The 14,769-nt window shown below is 47.0% G+C and overlaps 1 protein-coding gene across 1 annotated transcript in view; it reads right to left on the reverse strand.

Annotated features, from left to right (window-relative positions):
* Window positions 1-3,261: 3,261 nt before the first annotated feature.
* Window positions 3,262-14,769, reverse strand: part of LOC124186494 (photoreceptor-specific nuclear receptor-like) — a 28,639-nt gene continuing 17,131 nt past the window's right edge. Inside the window, exons 6-11 of the mRNA XM_046578253.1 lie at window positions 13,973-14,348; window positions 10,211-10,314; window positions 8,237-8,351; window positions 4,631-4,746; window positions 4,060-4,557; window positions 3,262-3,965 (exon numbers count right to left, since the gene is read on the reverse strand). Of these exons, the coding sequence (XP_046434209.1) occupies window positions 3,727-3,965; window positions 4,060-4,557; window positions 4,631-4,746; window positions 8,237-8,351; window positions 10,211-10,314; window positions 13,973-14,348 (1,448 nt within the window). The 3' untranslated portion in view covers window positions 3,262-3,726. The remainder of the gene's footprint in view (window positions 3,966-4,059; window positions 4,558-4,630; window positions 4,747-8,236; window positions 8,352-10,210; window positions 10,315-13,972; window positions 14,349-14,769) is intronic.

Genomic DNA, 14,769 nt, shown 5'->3' on the forward strand with positions numbered 1-14,769 from the left:
GATCCCGAAGGCCAAAATATTTAATTGCAAATATAACGAACAGTCACAAAGTCGAATTTTCAAATGTCAGACTCGTGATTTTTTGAAAACTTACGAATCCGAATTTATCAATAACTGCTGACCAAAGACGCGATCGGTCGAACCCCACTGAGACAAAATGGACAAAATACCGAAAGGTTGGAAGACGTCGGAAATACGTTTCATTCTCTCCAACATCACCAATTGCAGCTAATACATGGTGTTACGCTTGTAAAGAAACGCGAGGGCGCGAACGTGAATGTGGAACACGATTTAATGTCATAATGTATTTAATAAATTGAACTCACGTTGAAAAAGATGTACCGTTTAAATGTTATTAAAGATCTGTTGCCTATACCTTTGCGTTCTTTTTGCTCTTACGACACAGATATAATGAGATAATCTTGATAAAACTAGTATTTACTTGGTGAATTTGACAAATCCCGTATTCTCGGGATATTCGGTATTTCGTCCGTTCGAGATTCTGGTCTTTCTGCATTTTGCGGATCGAGATTTTGTTCCTTCTGAACTTTGATTTTCGACCAATAATTTTTTTCTCTTTAGGCTGCTTGAAGTATCAGCCGCTCTCAATTTTGAATTTCGGAACTTTCATTTTTCTATACCTTCACATTCTGTGCATTGTTTATTCGAAATGCCGATTGTTCGGAAAATGTTTTTTCGAATAAAACGAGCGTTCGGTTGAATAAAATTTCGGGAAAACACTTGTTCCAGCGGGTGATTTATCGAGAATCCCAATTTCGGTACACTGATCATTCGTTATTTTAAAATTCGTATCTCGAAAATTTCGGGTTTTCGACCAGCCGACTTTTGCGCCTTCGGTAATTTGTCCCCGACCAAGAATCCGATAATCAAGAGAAGTTTCCAAAAACTGGATAGATTTTACAGTTAGCAAACAGTATTCGCATGGTCGCCCGGACCGAAAGCACTTTAACGCACCTTTTGAATCCTTTAAACGCAATGAGATTATTTCCATTCCGTATAACTCCTGTAATAGTCAGCTGTAGCGTGAAAAAGCATGATTGCCAAAAGGCGGCATTCTTTCGAATTTTCAGCCCGCGGGTCAGCCACCCTGGCACTTAGTTTCGACGGCCAGTCGGGGTAAATGATAACTCGGCAAAAGACTGAGACGGAAATCCGGGGTAAGCTGCAAGGGTAACTAATGCTCAGCTAGTTTAGGTTGAGAACCGTCATGTCAGAGCCCTCCTTATCGAGCGCCTCTTTGGTATGATAATGTAATAAAATAAATGGAGGCTGGGGGTCTGAGGGCTGGCAGTCGGTGGCGGTGCTGCTTTTACTCCCATTTTCCATCCGGAACGGAGGGGATAAAATTTCAGCCGACGGGGGAACGGAGAGAGGTAGCGAGGAAGGAAGGAAGTAAGGATGGAAGGATGGAAGGATGGAAGGAAGGCAGGAAGGCATGTCCCGCAAACCTACGGTACGTACCCACACACTTAGACGTTACGCGTATACATGCCTTAGATATCCAAATACCACGTACACACGTACGTGTATTATATACATTGGGAATGGGAAATACAACAGGTCCTGCCGCCATTGCTGGGTCACGCTTCCACGGGAGTTTCAGCTCTGAAATTCTGCCAGCACGAAAGGGGCGGCGCGGCGTTTTGTTCGCGGAATCGGTGGAGAAACGGGTGCAAGCCAGGGGCGGCAAATGCAGAAACCCCGCCCTGGTGGACGCCAGTCGATATCCCAGACGCCACCCCATCGGTGTCCCCTAAACCGCCCCGACGCCACGCCGACGCCAAACGTGCCTCTGACGACGATACCTACTGTGTGAGCGCAATCTTTCGGTCGGCGTGTCAAGACAACAGCCGTCATCATGAAATGACGATGAAATTTGCGTGGTTTTTGAAAGAGCAATTAGCCATCGTTCTATCGACTATCTGCAAAGTGGCGCTCCTGGGATGGAAATGTAATTTGGCGCTTGCTTTTTAAAAGAAGAAAAAAAAAAATGTAGGAGTTTTTAAATTACTCATGTCTCTTTGTTTCCCGTGCCCGTAGCGTAATTTCCACACCAAGTGTGCGTTTACTGGTACCTGCAAAGGCGAACGCATCTGGTGCTATACGTGTGTGTACGTATAATATGTACCTACTGTTTAACCTCCTACTTTGACAAGTTAAGCAGCCTTTAAATCTCGCTCAGCCGAGACTGTAATTTATACGACGCCGCGTTGCTTATACCCAGGGGAACGGAATTTCACTGGTCTCCCCTTGGCGTGCAGAGCGAGGGCGGAGGCAAAACGTCCCAGGGATTACATAGCGATAAATATACAATCGGTGCATAGTTGAGGCGACATTAGAGGTGGATATACCCTCGGGCAGCCCCCGTCTACACGCTAATGGGTCGCACCTTATAATGCCAGTGTAATACCACTTACACGCGCGTCCATGCGAATCATGCCTCCTTCGTGAGAAAATTAAAAAAATGAAATTACGAGCAGGCAGTTCTTGCACGACGATCGTTTATTAAATTCTGGTCAACGTTACTGCATATTTGAGGTATAATTCACATGCCATTATACACCGTTATTCTGTATTTTTATTACAAAGAATATTACACCGCCGGGCAACACGATATTCACCCCCAGCTACATAGCATATAGTTTTACGATAACAATACCACGACACGGAGTGTGCGGGGCCACCGTGATTCCGTCAATTATGACCTAACCTTTGGCTTGACACATGCAGCCTTCAAGTCATGATACTTAACCCCTATACCTATGCATAGGCACCCCGCACGTAGATACAATCTGTGTAAATACAAGTAATATACGAGTGTGTATAATACATGTTTATACATATATAGAAGTTCGAAATTCATGACCAATGTGGTTATATATATTAAAAATGTTTCGTCGAAGTTGGTCATGGTAGAATATCCTTTTATTAATTACTTAAATGGTTCTGATGTTTCGATCGGCCACGTCCAAGCATCATCAGGCAATAATTATTGACAATCCTACGAGCGTAACGTGTTGTTCACAATAATTATTGCCTGAAGATGCTTGGACGTGGCCGATCGAAACATCAGAACCATTTAAGTAATTAATAAAACGATATTGACAAACTTCGACGAATCATTTTTATACATATATATATATGTATGTATATGTGTATTATACACAGTGATATATACTATATTATATATAATATTTTTATACATAATATATGCATAATATTACACGAATAAATAATGAATGATATAATAATGAGGAATAAATACTTACAAATGAATACATAAATATTTTGAATAGCTAACTTTTAATTCCTTGTAGATTAGATGCCTGCAGTTTTCGTTATACCTTCAAGTTTTTCTTGCATTAGGTACATCATTTCGTGTTTGACAACGATTTACGGATGAAAATGTTTATCAGCCTATATAATACATACAACATACTCGCTAGTTATATCAGAAGTGAATCGCACTCGTGCAGCCACGTGAAAACCACTATTACTCAATTGGGACTCGCGTCATTTTTCGTAGAAATCGCGAAACCCCGGGCGTGGCCAGGATCATAATCTTTGCTCTCTTTCCCCAATTCGTCAACAGGGATTGTTGGTCGAACATGTATCGACGATCGTTAAAGAGCCGGAGTAGGTGGACGAAAGATAACGGAGAAAATGCAAGTTCCAAACTCTGCACTTTAACAAGCCAAGTTCGGCCTAATTCTTATACATGTCGCAAAGAACTTTCTCCATAGGAGTGTTACCGATCGTTTTGTGGAAGTAGACCAGCTCAACCCTCGTCGCTGGAACGACTCGCAGAAGGGGCAGCAGAAGAAGGAGCCTTCCGAAGCGCGCCGGGTTTCCCGGATGCTGAGCTCTCGCGTGCTGCCCGAGCATAACTTGAGCCTGATCTTGAAGATTCTCTATTTGACTGGGGTCCTTGAGGCCGCGGGTTTCTGCAAGACAAAGTAAAAAGACTCTGGACTAATATCGAAACTCCTCGTGTCTGCCGACCATCGACCAGCCGATTGACGATAAAAATTGTCTCACCAGGTCGAAAGAGAACGATGGCTTTCATGCAGGCGAATTCCGCGGGGTCTACCATCATGGCTTTGTATCTGTGGAGGGTGTCATGCAGATGTCTGACGTCCGCGGAGACTTGGGTGGACTTCCCGACACCCGGGTAATGCAACCCCTGGTGGGATTGGAGCGGCGGTGAAAGCGTCAGGGCGGTAAGTTCGGCGGCACTGAAAAGCGGCGACGACTCCAGGGGCAAACACCACTGGACGGCGTTTAAGAGGAACAATTCCGACCATGCCTCCTCGAGCAGTATTACTTGATCGCGGAATGGTAGACTGGCAAAAGAAGGAAGATTCTTGGCCCACTTTACGGCCATGAAGAGCAATCTGGCACTCGTTTCGTAAACGGTCTCGACCGTCGTCGGCGAATAGAGGGCGGGAAGCACCGGCGGTAGCTGAGCGCATCCGCTGCGCTGTGGAACGACGGGTTCCTCGTTTGTCACGTCGATACTATCCTCCGAGCCGTTGCCTTTTAGGAGACGAGAATAATCAGGCATCAGACTTGAATCGGAACTGATCGAAAAGCGATAAGCTCAACTCACCGTCTTCGGCTTCCTGGCGCGGTGGTGTCGAAGCACTCGTTGAATTCGGGGTTGGCGCAATAGATGGCAGAGGTAGGGGTGCCGTGTACCTGGCCATCGCCAGTGACACCGGGGGTCTGAAAGAATTGGTGAAACTTTTTTTTACTCACAAAGTTGTAATGCCAGGGAAGAGGAGAAGAATTTGTTATACCGGCTCACGGGGGCGTGATCGATACTGTATGCACGGTGAGACGGGATGACGCATTCTGCACCGATACCTAATTCAATTTTCCACCGTCCCCAATCATTCGGCATAATACCTATATTACATCCTACCAACTCACGAGTACGAGAATCCAAGTATAAGATTCGTTTGTTTCTGGAGCAGTGATTTTGTTTGCTTAGCATGTATATACGTGATTTGATATTCCGCGTCGCAATAAATCATTGCGATTCTACCTGAAAATAGTACAACCGTTTTTTTTCTCCCAAATGTAACTAACAGCCGTTCAAATTTCCGAAACGAAAGTCTCTACGTTTAGATCCGCGACGTTTGCCGTTGATGCAAGTCCACGCTCGCCACCGAGTTCGGGTTAAAGGTGACTCAGGTAAGCTGTCAAATCGAAATAACCTCCATGGTTCAATTCTCTCGAATTTTTCGCGAGGGTATGAGAAACTTAACGAAGTTCAAACCTTCACCGCAGGGTACTGGAAGAAGCCACCACCTTGGAAGCGGCCCGTTGCTACCAAAATGACGGTAGCGTCTAGCAAAAACTTTGCTTCCTGCTACATGGACCTGTGCAAACAGCAGCGGCTCCGGCCGCTTCCGGTGATAAGCGTTACCCTGCCTCACAGTTTGGACTTTACAACGGACCGTGTAAAAATGGAAGACTGGGGACCGCTCTTGAACTCCCTGTCTCTCGATCACAGCCTAAAATCGGTGAGCGTGAGGAGCCGGTACCAGTGCCGAAAGCCCCTGGAGGAGGTCAACACGGAGAACAAGGCAAGAGCGACGGGGAAGGCGCCGGCTATTCTAACGCGGTTTTTGCTCGAATGGTTGTCTCACAGCGTGGGTCAGTGCGTGAGGAATTCGCCAGTGCTGACCAGCCTCGAGCTCGAGGGCATTCCTCTGCCTCCCGACTGCCTCGCCGTTCTCTGCGTCGGCCTGGCATCGACGAACACCCTCAAGCACTTCTCGCTGCAGAGGTGCCGCATCGGCGACGGTAGTTGCGAGCTGATATGCCGCACCGTCGCCGATGTCCAGAGCATAAGGTCCCTGAACCTCGGTCAGTGCGACCTGACGCATCGGAGCGGACCGACTCTCGCGGCAGCGCTTTCCAGGCAAAAGCTGATACTTTACCACGACACTTGGAAAGAATCGCTGCGGTATCGGGAACCGAATTTGGAGGCGATGCCGGGGCTGCGTCGTCTGACGCTGAACGGAAATCCGCAAATGGGAGACCTCGCGATTCGCGAAATAATCGAGGCGATACGAGACAGTCTATGGCTGAAGGCCCTCGACTTGCAGAATTGCGGGATCACCGAAAGCGCGGCCTGCCAATTCTTGGACCTTCTGAACAGCAACCTGACCCTGGCCGTTGTCGACCTGCGATTAAACGCTGTTCGAGAGCAAATTTTGTGGGAGATCTCCAATAAGCTCGAAGCCAACAATGGTGGCGCCTCTTCGGAATATCACTGGATGTGCTTGCCGCAAAATAGTAAGTCTGCGTCGGTGACCACCGCCCAGCGCTACCTCAATCCGGATCGAGGTGTCGCCGCAAAGACGACACTACCCAGGTCGAGACGCACGGTCAGCAGGCAGCCGAAAAGTCCGTGTCGCCAGGCAGCTCCTAAGAGGGCATCGACCGCGTCCTCGGTAGCCCGCCAGAGAATAGAAATCAAGCCGAGTAATAATCCTACACCGAGCCCGGCGAAGCCGGGGGACACCGAACGGCTAAAGATTGTGGAAAACCCCGAGCATCCCCGAGCTTCACTCCACCTCGACCTCCGCGCCGATCTCTGTCGTTCCTCGAACGCGGGAGGTGGAAATCCCGAAAGCGGGCGGGATGGCGAGAAGTTTGTCGAGGAACGTCCGGAATACATGGTGAAAAACGAAGCGAGCCCTCAGGTTGACGAGATATTTCGACAACTGATCGAGGCCAAGGCGCGACACGAGCAACTATTCGAGGAAACAAAGCGGAACGACCTGCTGCTAGCGGAGGAAAAGCTGCGACGAGAAATAGCCGAGGCGAAGCTGAGAGCGCTGAACGAAAACCTCGCGGATCTGGAGGCGACGCTGAAGACGAAGGAAGAGGAGACCCGCGGCTATCTTCTGATCAGCCAGCAGTCGTTGGACGAGATCTGCTTGACGTTCGATCGCCTCCTCGAGATGCTGGACAGCGTGACGAAAAATCCGAACACACCGCAGAGGAATACTGACGAGGAATCGGTCGATCGGGAAACGATAAAGCGGCATCTGGCTCACCTGGTCCGCAAGACCAAGTCCGAGAGCTTGTCACGCAACGTTTCCCCTGAAGCTAGGACACACGGACCAGCGGATAATTTGCGTCCCGAGATGATAAACAGAAAAACAACGAGGTCAGAGGCTAACCTTCGCTCGACCCTTCCTCCGATATCCGTTCCGATACACCTGGAGAAGAACATTGGCGACAGCCCCGATCTCATGTCCCCCCTGCGCGAAACGAGCCGCTTCGCAGATGCGAAACTCTACGATTCCCCTGGGCGACGAGCGCGGGCGATATTTGCCCAGATAGTGAGAGACGGATCACTTTCGACGATCGGCTCTCACGTTGGTTAACACCCTCGAGTCGAGGCACGAACGGTGAGAGGGCACAAGGGGAACGGTTCGAAAAATTGATGTGGCAAAGTGGCGGTCCAACGGGATCACAACAACGGAGGACAAGAATTAGCCAAATGTGAAACGTATGTGGAAAATTGAATATAGGATAGGGTTTTTTTTTTCTTTAAAATTTTAACAACCACCGGTATAATATATAATATATACTATGATAGTCCATACGGTATGGATTTGAAGAAAAAAAAAAAAAATTACTAAACGTTACCATTAAGGTATAACAGTTTCTACAAACATTTTACCGATTCTTTGTTAAGCAAATAATAAATGCTGTTGTTTTTCACGAATCGACGCATTGTAGGGACGACAAAAGAAACATCGGAGCGCCGCCCATAACTCGGGCTAGGCTGGCTCGTTTCAAGTTTACTTTACATTAGAGGAGATCGGGTTTTCGTTACTTTCAGTTGAGTTACTCGCCGCGTTAACCCCGAGCGTCACGACGACGTTCAAAGGTAATTTTTAACGACTAACACGTAAAATGATCCGTCGCAGTAGCTCTTCGACCGCGACCACGGCACACGCGACGTTGAGCATAATATCACTATCAGGATCAAAGATGATCTGAGGCTCAACCTCTAGCCTGCATACCTTATAATATCTAGACTTTGTATATCGCGTGCCTGACCAATCGGAGCGTGATTATCTATCTCTAGGCTTCATACACGCTGTTTAGACGGTAGCTTTAAGACGGCTAAGAGTCTCTGACCCCGGTTTGTGGATAGGCGTATAATACGAAACAGCAACAGACTCACCCAAACACTCCAACGGCCACAGCAGCTTCTCGAAGTGCTCGATCCTGTTCCATTTCGACGAGAGCTTCAGGTCTGATGGTGGCTGTGTTCCGTGGCTGTCTTTCATTCTGCACGGCTGCAACAAGCGTATTACTGACGTTATTGCCAATAATTACTGCAATAGAGAGATGACAGAGATGCGATTACGGCTGTGGTGATAATCGGCGTGTATATAACAGATATTATCATGTTCTGTACAAATATTGGGCGAAAATTTCGATGATTTTCTCTACGGGGTCAGTCAATCGACGCGAAATAAATATTGGATTGAGTCTCTGAGATATTTCCATGTCAAGTTTTATCGCCAGGGGTAACCGGCAAGAAACAAAATGCCGAGAACAGCCGCAACCAGACAAAACTTGACCCGACGGGGGGCTGGGAGGAGGGGGGCGACTGACGGAGCCTGCGGCCCCAGCTTCGCGGATATCGAGGTTCTGTCGATGACAGGCCTTCGTGTATCCGGAATCAGATCCATTGTTTCCATCCGATATTATGTAATTCCCTGCTCGCTTTTTCTCAACCCTCCGCCAATATCAGAAGCCTATCAGCTGAGGAGATTAATAATCATTTTATGGATATAATCCAACGTGGTGGCTCTTCGAATATGCAGTGTGTGTGTGTGTCTTTCCAAATTACCGTTACGAAAAAATGACACGTTACGATGTTCAACGATTAATATTCGATTTATAATAAACATCTCCCGAGAGAACGAAACTTTTACCAAAGTATTACCACCCCTGTAATTTGTGTTTTTTTTTTAAATCCTAAATTAATAACGTATGCTCCGAACATTCTAACGCGATGTACGCGATATAGGGTGTCGTTTGCGCGAACTAAACTGCACGACCGGCGCAATAACCACCGAGTTGATGTCATCCGAGCAAAGCGGTGGTGAGCATCGTTGCTTTCAGCCCTTTGTGCCAGTTTTTCGACACATTAAATTTCTCTCGCCCTTTTTTGTGCGTCTCCTCTTCCGCCGCAGGAGAGATAAACGCTCCTGATTTGCATGAGCTGGCCAGGCGGCAACCCTGCGGCTGCGAGGACTCCCCGTCGCGCTTCTAGCTCAAGTTTGTTTCCTCCAATTAACCCTTCGGGCAACGAGACACGCGACCATCGCTAACGAGTGGATTTTTCGCCAGCCTTAAGGGCGACGACTACGGCGAAGCGTGAGGAAATATATCTATGTACGCTCTGCATAGGTCCGCTACGTATTGACTGCCGCGGTGGTTGAATCGCGGTCGTGCTTAAATTGTTGCGCTTCGCTAATAGCTCCAGCATTCGTCACAGGCTAACGAACGAGTCCAAAGAACCAATGGCCAAATCGTTGAACGAAAACCTTTTACAACCGGAGATGTTACGCAGGCACGTCGAAGACTGCGGCCTTCGTTAGTCGTTGGTAAAGTCGCACCTAGACGCAAATATGAAATGGTTGATGGATGCGATATGCTGTAACGCTTTTTTGCTGAAACGAGTGTCGTTCAAGGGTTCGTGAGAAAGCGAAAGCCGAGGCATGCGGCCAATTCTACTCTTTGCCCGATTTCCCGATTTCCCAATTCACCCAACGATTCACCTCCTTACCCGAGACTTGAGGGGTCCGAATCCAATTTCTTCTCCGATATCCAACTTCGGCTATAAAAAAGTTACCGCCATTCGGCAGAGGAATGGCGCGGAATGAAACGAAGGGTGAAGAACGACGAGGGGGAGATGCGGGGCTGCCGAAATGGGGAAGAAAAAAAGAAAAAAAAATGAAAGAGACAACGCGCGCTCGGGTATCGAGACAATCTGATTTTGAGGAGAGGAATTTCGGAGTAATGCCTGCACCTGACTTGTGGAAGATCATCCGCTAAGACCGGGAATCGAGGATATTTTGTCCAATCTTCCGATTCGGAATTACTTAAATATTATTCTAACGTAGATTCATGCAATATTACTTACCATCTTTGTTCATCCCCATTTGTATGCATTTCTTAAGACGGCAGGCTTGGCACTGATTTCTATGAGCTTTGTCGACAATGCAGCTTCCAGTGTTCGCTTGACATCTGCATCGAAATAGACAAATTCATCAATTCGTTATGTTCCCTTATTAGGCTGGCTTCACAGTGTTCGAGTTCCGTAACGATTCATCCTCATTGCAAGGCGAAAGAAGGCTTCTGCACGTTGCTTGCTCACTATTACAGTTATATCACTCATTGTTAAGTTCAGTCAGAATAATCGATCAAATTCTAACGATAAGCCTCTCACGCTCCATGTGTCAAAACAATGTTTGCGTAATAATTAATCTCTATTCCGATATAAATTTCCCCGTCGTCCCCTACATCTTACTCAACACCAACAATTGTTCAAATTCGACCTAATTTTGAATTAAAACAACCGAGCCAGTCTAAGCCGCTAATTAAATTTTGTCATCCGGAAATTGGGACGAAGATGATCATCACCAGAAAATCCTAAACCCTTCGTCTTTTCTCCCCATTCTCACAAGTAGACGTCGAATTTGTGACTAAAAGTGTTATTTATTAGCTTACAAACATGCATGTTTGTTTGAGTATACTCTTATTTTGATTGGAAAGATTACTCGTTGTATAATTTAAATATTGTAATGCAACAATAAAAAGATATCTATAAGAGACGTTTTTATATTTTATAAATTTGCAGTTCTGTGAAGCTATTTGTTGGATTTTGCATCAGGCTTCGTTATACATGACGCGACACGCACGAAACTCTTATCACTGCTTTTTCCGACATTATGTTTCAAATTTCATTAAAATCTCCGATTAAAACAAAAAATACCTCCCAGAAACTAGTAATGTTTATGGATAAAAGAATGCAGATATTTTTGTCAGCGTATGATAAATTTTTCATCCGAGTTCACCTAGATACTAAATTTTAGGGGCTTCCCAAAACTGAACTCGATGCTGTTCACAACGAATCTGGGCAAATTAACTAAACTTTTTAGTTTTCTGTCGCTACAACACTTAGCTACAAAAAAGAGAGAGAGAGAAAATGCGAATTATTTTGAAAGGTTGATCTGGGATCAGTTCGGTTCGTGAGTATATTATGAAAAGTTGTAGGTACGCTAATACTGCCTAGCGATTCGGATAGGAAGCCTGGCAGATCTCAAGTGCCACGTTCCGCCGAGGCTCGAAAATTCGTTGCGCTCTGGATGTGAGTAGTCCTGACGCTCGGTGGCTCGTGCGGAAGAATTGGCGTTAAATTTCATTACTCTCGTTGTTGGGCTAACCTCGTTATCCCAGGGTGTTCGCGAGAGCCGAAGCGACCCGAGTTTTGTCCCTGGGGGAGCTGCGACGTACTCGTTCACGTCCTTACCTTCGTCCGCTTTTAATCCCGGAGTAAGTACATGTAGGTTGTACGACGGGTTCAACTCGACACATTGCAACATAATTTCAGCAGCATGCAAGGATATATGGATCCGGATTCTACGAGGGTGAAAGAAGCTTGTCCAGATTTTTTATTCGTTATTCAATGATTTTTCAAACACGAGGCATCACTTGGCGATTAACGTAGATATGGATTGAATAATTTTTGTGTCCTCATTAGGGCGATTTGAGCTAACGTCATTCGCGAAGTAGCGAACCTCTGTGATTCACGCGAGGGTAGTATCTTGTCCCGATACATAGGAGAAATGAGGAGGGATGTAGGAAGGCTCGTGGCGTGCTGGCATGGGGCCCACAAATTGATTTGCGTTCACACCCCGACGGGGACTCCCGCCCTTCACCTACTGTCACCTACCCTTCAGAACCACATCATACATTTATTTACCCATCTCTCTGTCCCGTTTTCGTTCCAGCCCATTCTCCGCTACACGTACATGTATGTACAACTTGTATTCTATCTTGCCGAGGCGTGCCGCCTTATTGTTTGCTGCATCAAGCCTCGCTCCGGCTACTCCGCCCAAACTAAACCACTGCCACTGCACGTGACTTTCTTTGCTTTTTTCCGTTTAATTGCCCCGCGCGTCGTTTATCGCCGGTATTATAAATCGAGGCCATGCCTCGTTTGGCTTTCAAAAATTTACGGGAGCGCGTGGGAATTATCATCAATTTTAGAGAAAGAAAAGATTTAGGATGAGCCATGCGAAGTGTTTGATTATTACCGGAAGCCGAAGTATTACAGTCGGGAATTTCCGTGTGAGCTTAGAGTAGGTGTAATATATTGATGAAAATTGACAACAAACCGGGTCCGAACAGGCAACAAAGCGCACCAATTATACCAAGCTCGGTTGTGCGCGGGGCGGGAGATAGTTTGGTAGGTAATCCAACGATTGCGGGGTATAAGCGTCGCGCGTCGCGTCGCGTCGGGACGCATCTGTCGTTCGGATATAACGGCGTCGACCGGCACCGTCACCCTCAACCGTCCCGGTAATTGGTTATCTGTGCGAAGGCTCTTCAGTCCTCAAATCTCCATTGCGGCAACGAACCGTGCCTTAACTTGTACTCTTCACTATCTATGCGCCATATGACTATGAACGAGAGGAGTCATAGGTATCCACCGCGAATTACGCGTATCGGCTTAATCTGCAAAATCCCCGTCGCGCACGACACAGATGCAAAATGTTGCAAATTGTCTGCAGTTGCCTGAATTACTTTATTAGGAGAGGAAATGGTTAAATAAATTAGAGAACAGTTTATATATATAGTGAAAGAAATTCTGTACGTCTGTCTTGTATGTTTATTCTGTAACGACTAACTTTTCATACACAAGACGTAAGTGTCAAGAAGAAGGTAAACATTGTATACCTTGTGTATATGTTCCGTGTAAGTGTGTTGTCTGTACGCGAGAGTGAATGTGTATGTGAATCTGTTTTGGCCTTTATGATTGTGTCGTTGACACTCTTATTCAACACAAAAGAGTCCGAGATGGCGTACACCTTCGTCTCCAGAGGATACCTACCTACCTATGACGATGGAGTTTCGTTCCCGAGGGGTGAACGGGTGGCAATGGTCGAAGCCGGGAGGTTGACTGATAAATGATTTGGAATGTGAATGAAAATGAGCTTGACTCGAATCCCGTATAAATCTGACGAAAGTGAGGTAAGATTTACCGGAGGAGATCCCATTCTGGTATTCGTTTTCCGGTCACGTTCAGGACGCGGTGGAGAAAATATTCATTTTTCAAACCGGACTTAATTTTCTACGGACTCGGGCGAAGGGTCGACGATCCTCCGTATATCGAGAGCATTGGCGCTGCTTTTGGCCTGCCTTACACGGCACCTTGAATCCTATGCCAACGCATACGTAGGTACCTACCAGGCTGAGGACACACAGTCGAATGCGTGCGTGCGCCACCGTGGCCCGTCGATCGAACTCACGGTTGAAAGGGATTCAATGGAGACGGATGGTGCCTCCCGAGGGACGGGTTGTTGGCTCGGCTGGCACGGGGATTCGATATGATACCGTGAGATGAGCACCATTGTTGCCGGCATTAGGATGATCCCGCTCGACTCTCGAGCCACATGGCTCCTCGCGTCTACGTATACGTACGTGTAACGCGGACTCAATTGAAGCGGTAGCTGGACAAATTGTTCTTCGACCTATAGGTAGTTATTCTATCTTGGACGCGATTGCAAAGTCGTGCCAAATTTCAGGGTATCGAGTTCCCGACCTTCGACGACGCGATACGCAATTATTGGCTGTAGGTAGGTTGTCGCGCTTGTAATTGCATGTAGAAAAATTCTCTGACCTGTAAATCAACTTGCGGCGCACGCTCCTCTTGAAGAAACCGCTGCACCCGTTGCAAGCGAGAATCCCGTAGTGTTTCCCTGAGCTGGTGTCGCCGCAGACGACGCATATCAGGCCCAGTGTCCGGGGCGGTTTGGCGCCGTGCTGAGGCTGCTGCTGTACCTGGCCCATCAAGTGAGGATGCCCGTTCCCAAGAGCTGTCAAGTACGGTGATCTCGGGGGAGGAAACTCCGATGGCATTCCTCGGCAAAGCGGCAGCGGACAGTCCTGGACACCCCGTGATGCGTAAGGGTCCAGGCTCGAGGCTGACCCGGTAGCGCCGAGGGGACTGTACCGCTCCGGAAGTCCCGGTGAAATAACGCTACTGTCACCCGAATCTGTAACGAAAATACCGGGTGCTTCCTTGAAACGTTAACACGCTGAACATTGGTCAATATGTTTATCGCCTACGGACATGGAACGTGGTGGAATTTCAAGCGGTCGCTTTCCCTAATCTCCCGACACTTCGTGTAATTGTATCAAGATTCGGAACGTCTGCTCCCAAAACACGTGCCCGTACATGTAGTCGTCACCCGCCGCGGATCCGTCAGATGTACGCTTGGATGGTTGTATGCATATCGCATAACTCCGACTATACATGCGAGTGTGTGTTCATCGCGGCGTTAGACAAACAGGCTGCCGCCTTCAAGACCTTCGATTCCTGCTGCCATTGTTGTTATTATTGTTGTTATTATTATTATTATTATTATTATTATCGTTGATGTTGTTGTTGTTATTATTATTATTAAACGAGTTCAA

The sequence above is a fragment of the Neodiprion fabricii genome, chromosome 7 (assembly GCF_021155785.1).
Source record: "Neodiprion fabricii isolate iyNeoFabr1 chromosome 7, iyNeoFabr1.1, whole genome shotgun sequence".
Classification (NCBI taxonomy): domain Eukaryota; kingdom Metazoa; phylum Arthropoda; class Insecta; order Hymenoptera; family Diprionidae; genus Neodiprion; species Neodiprion fabricii.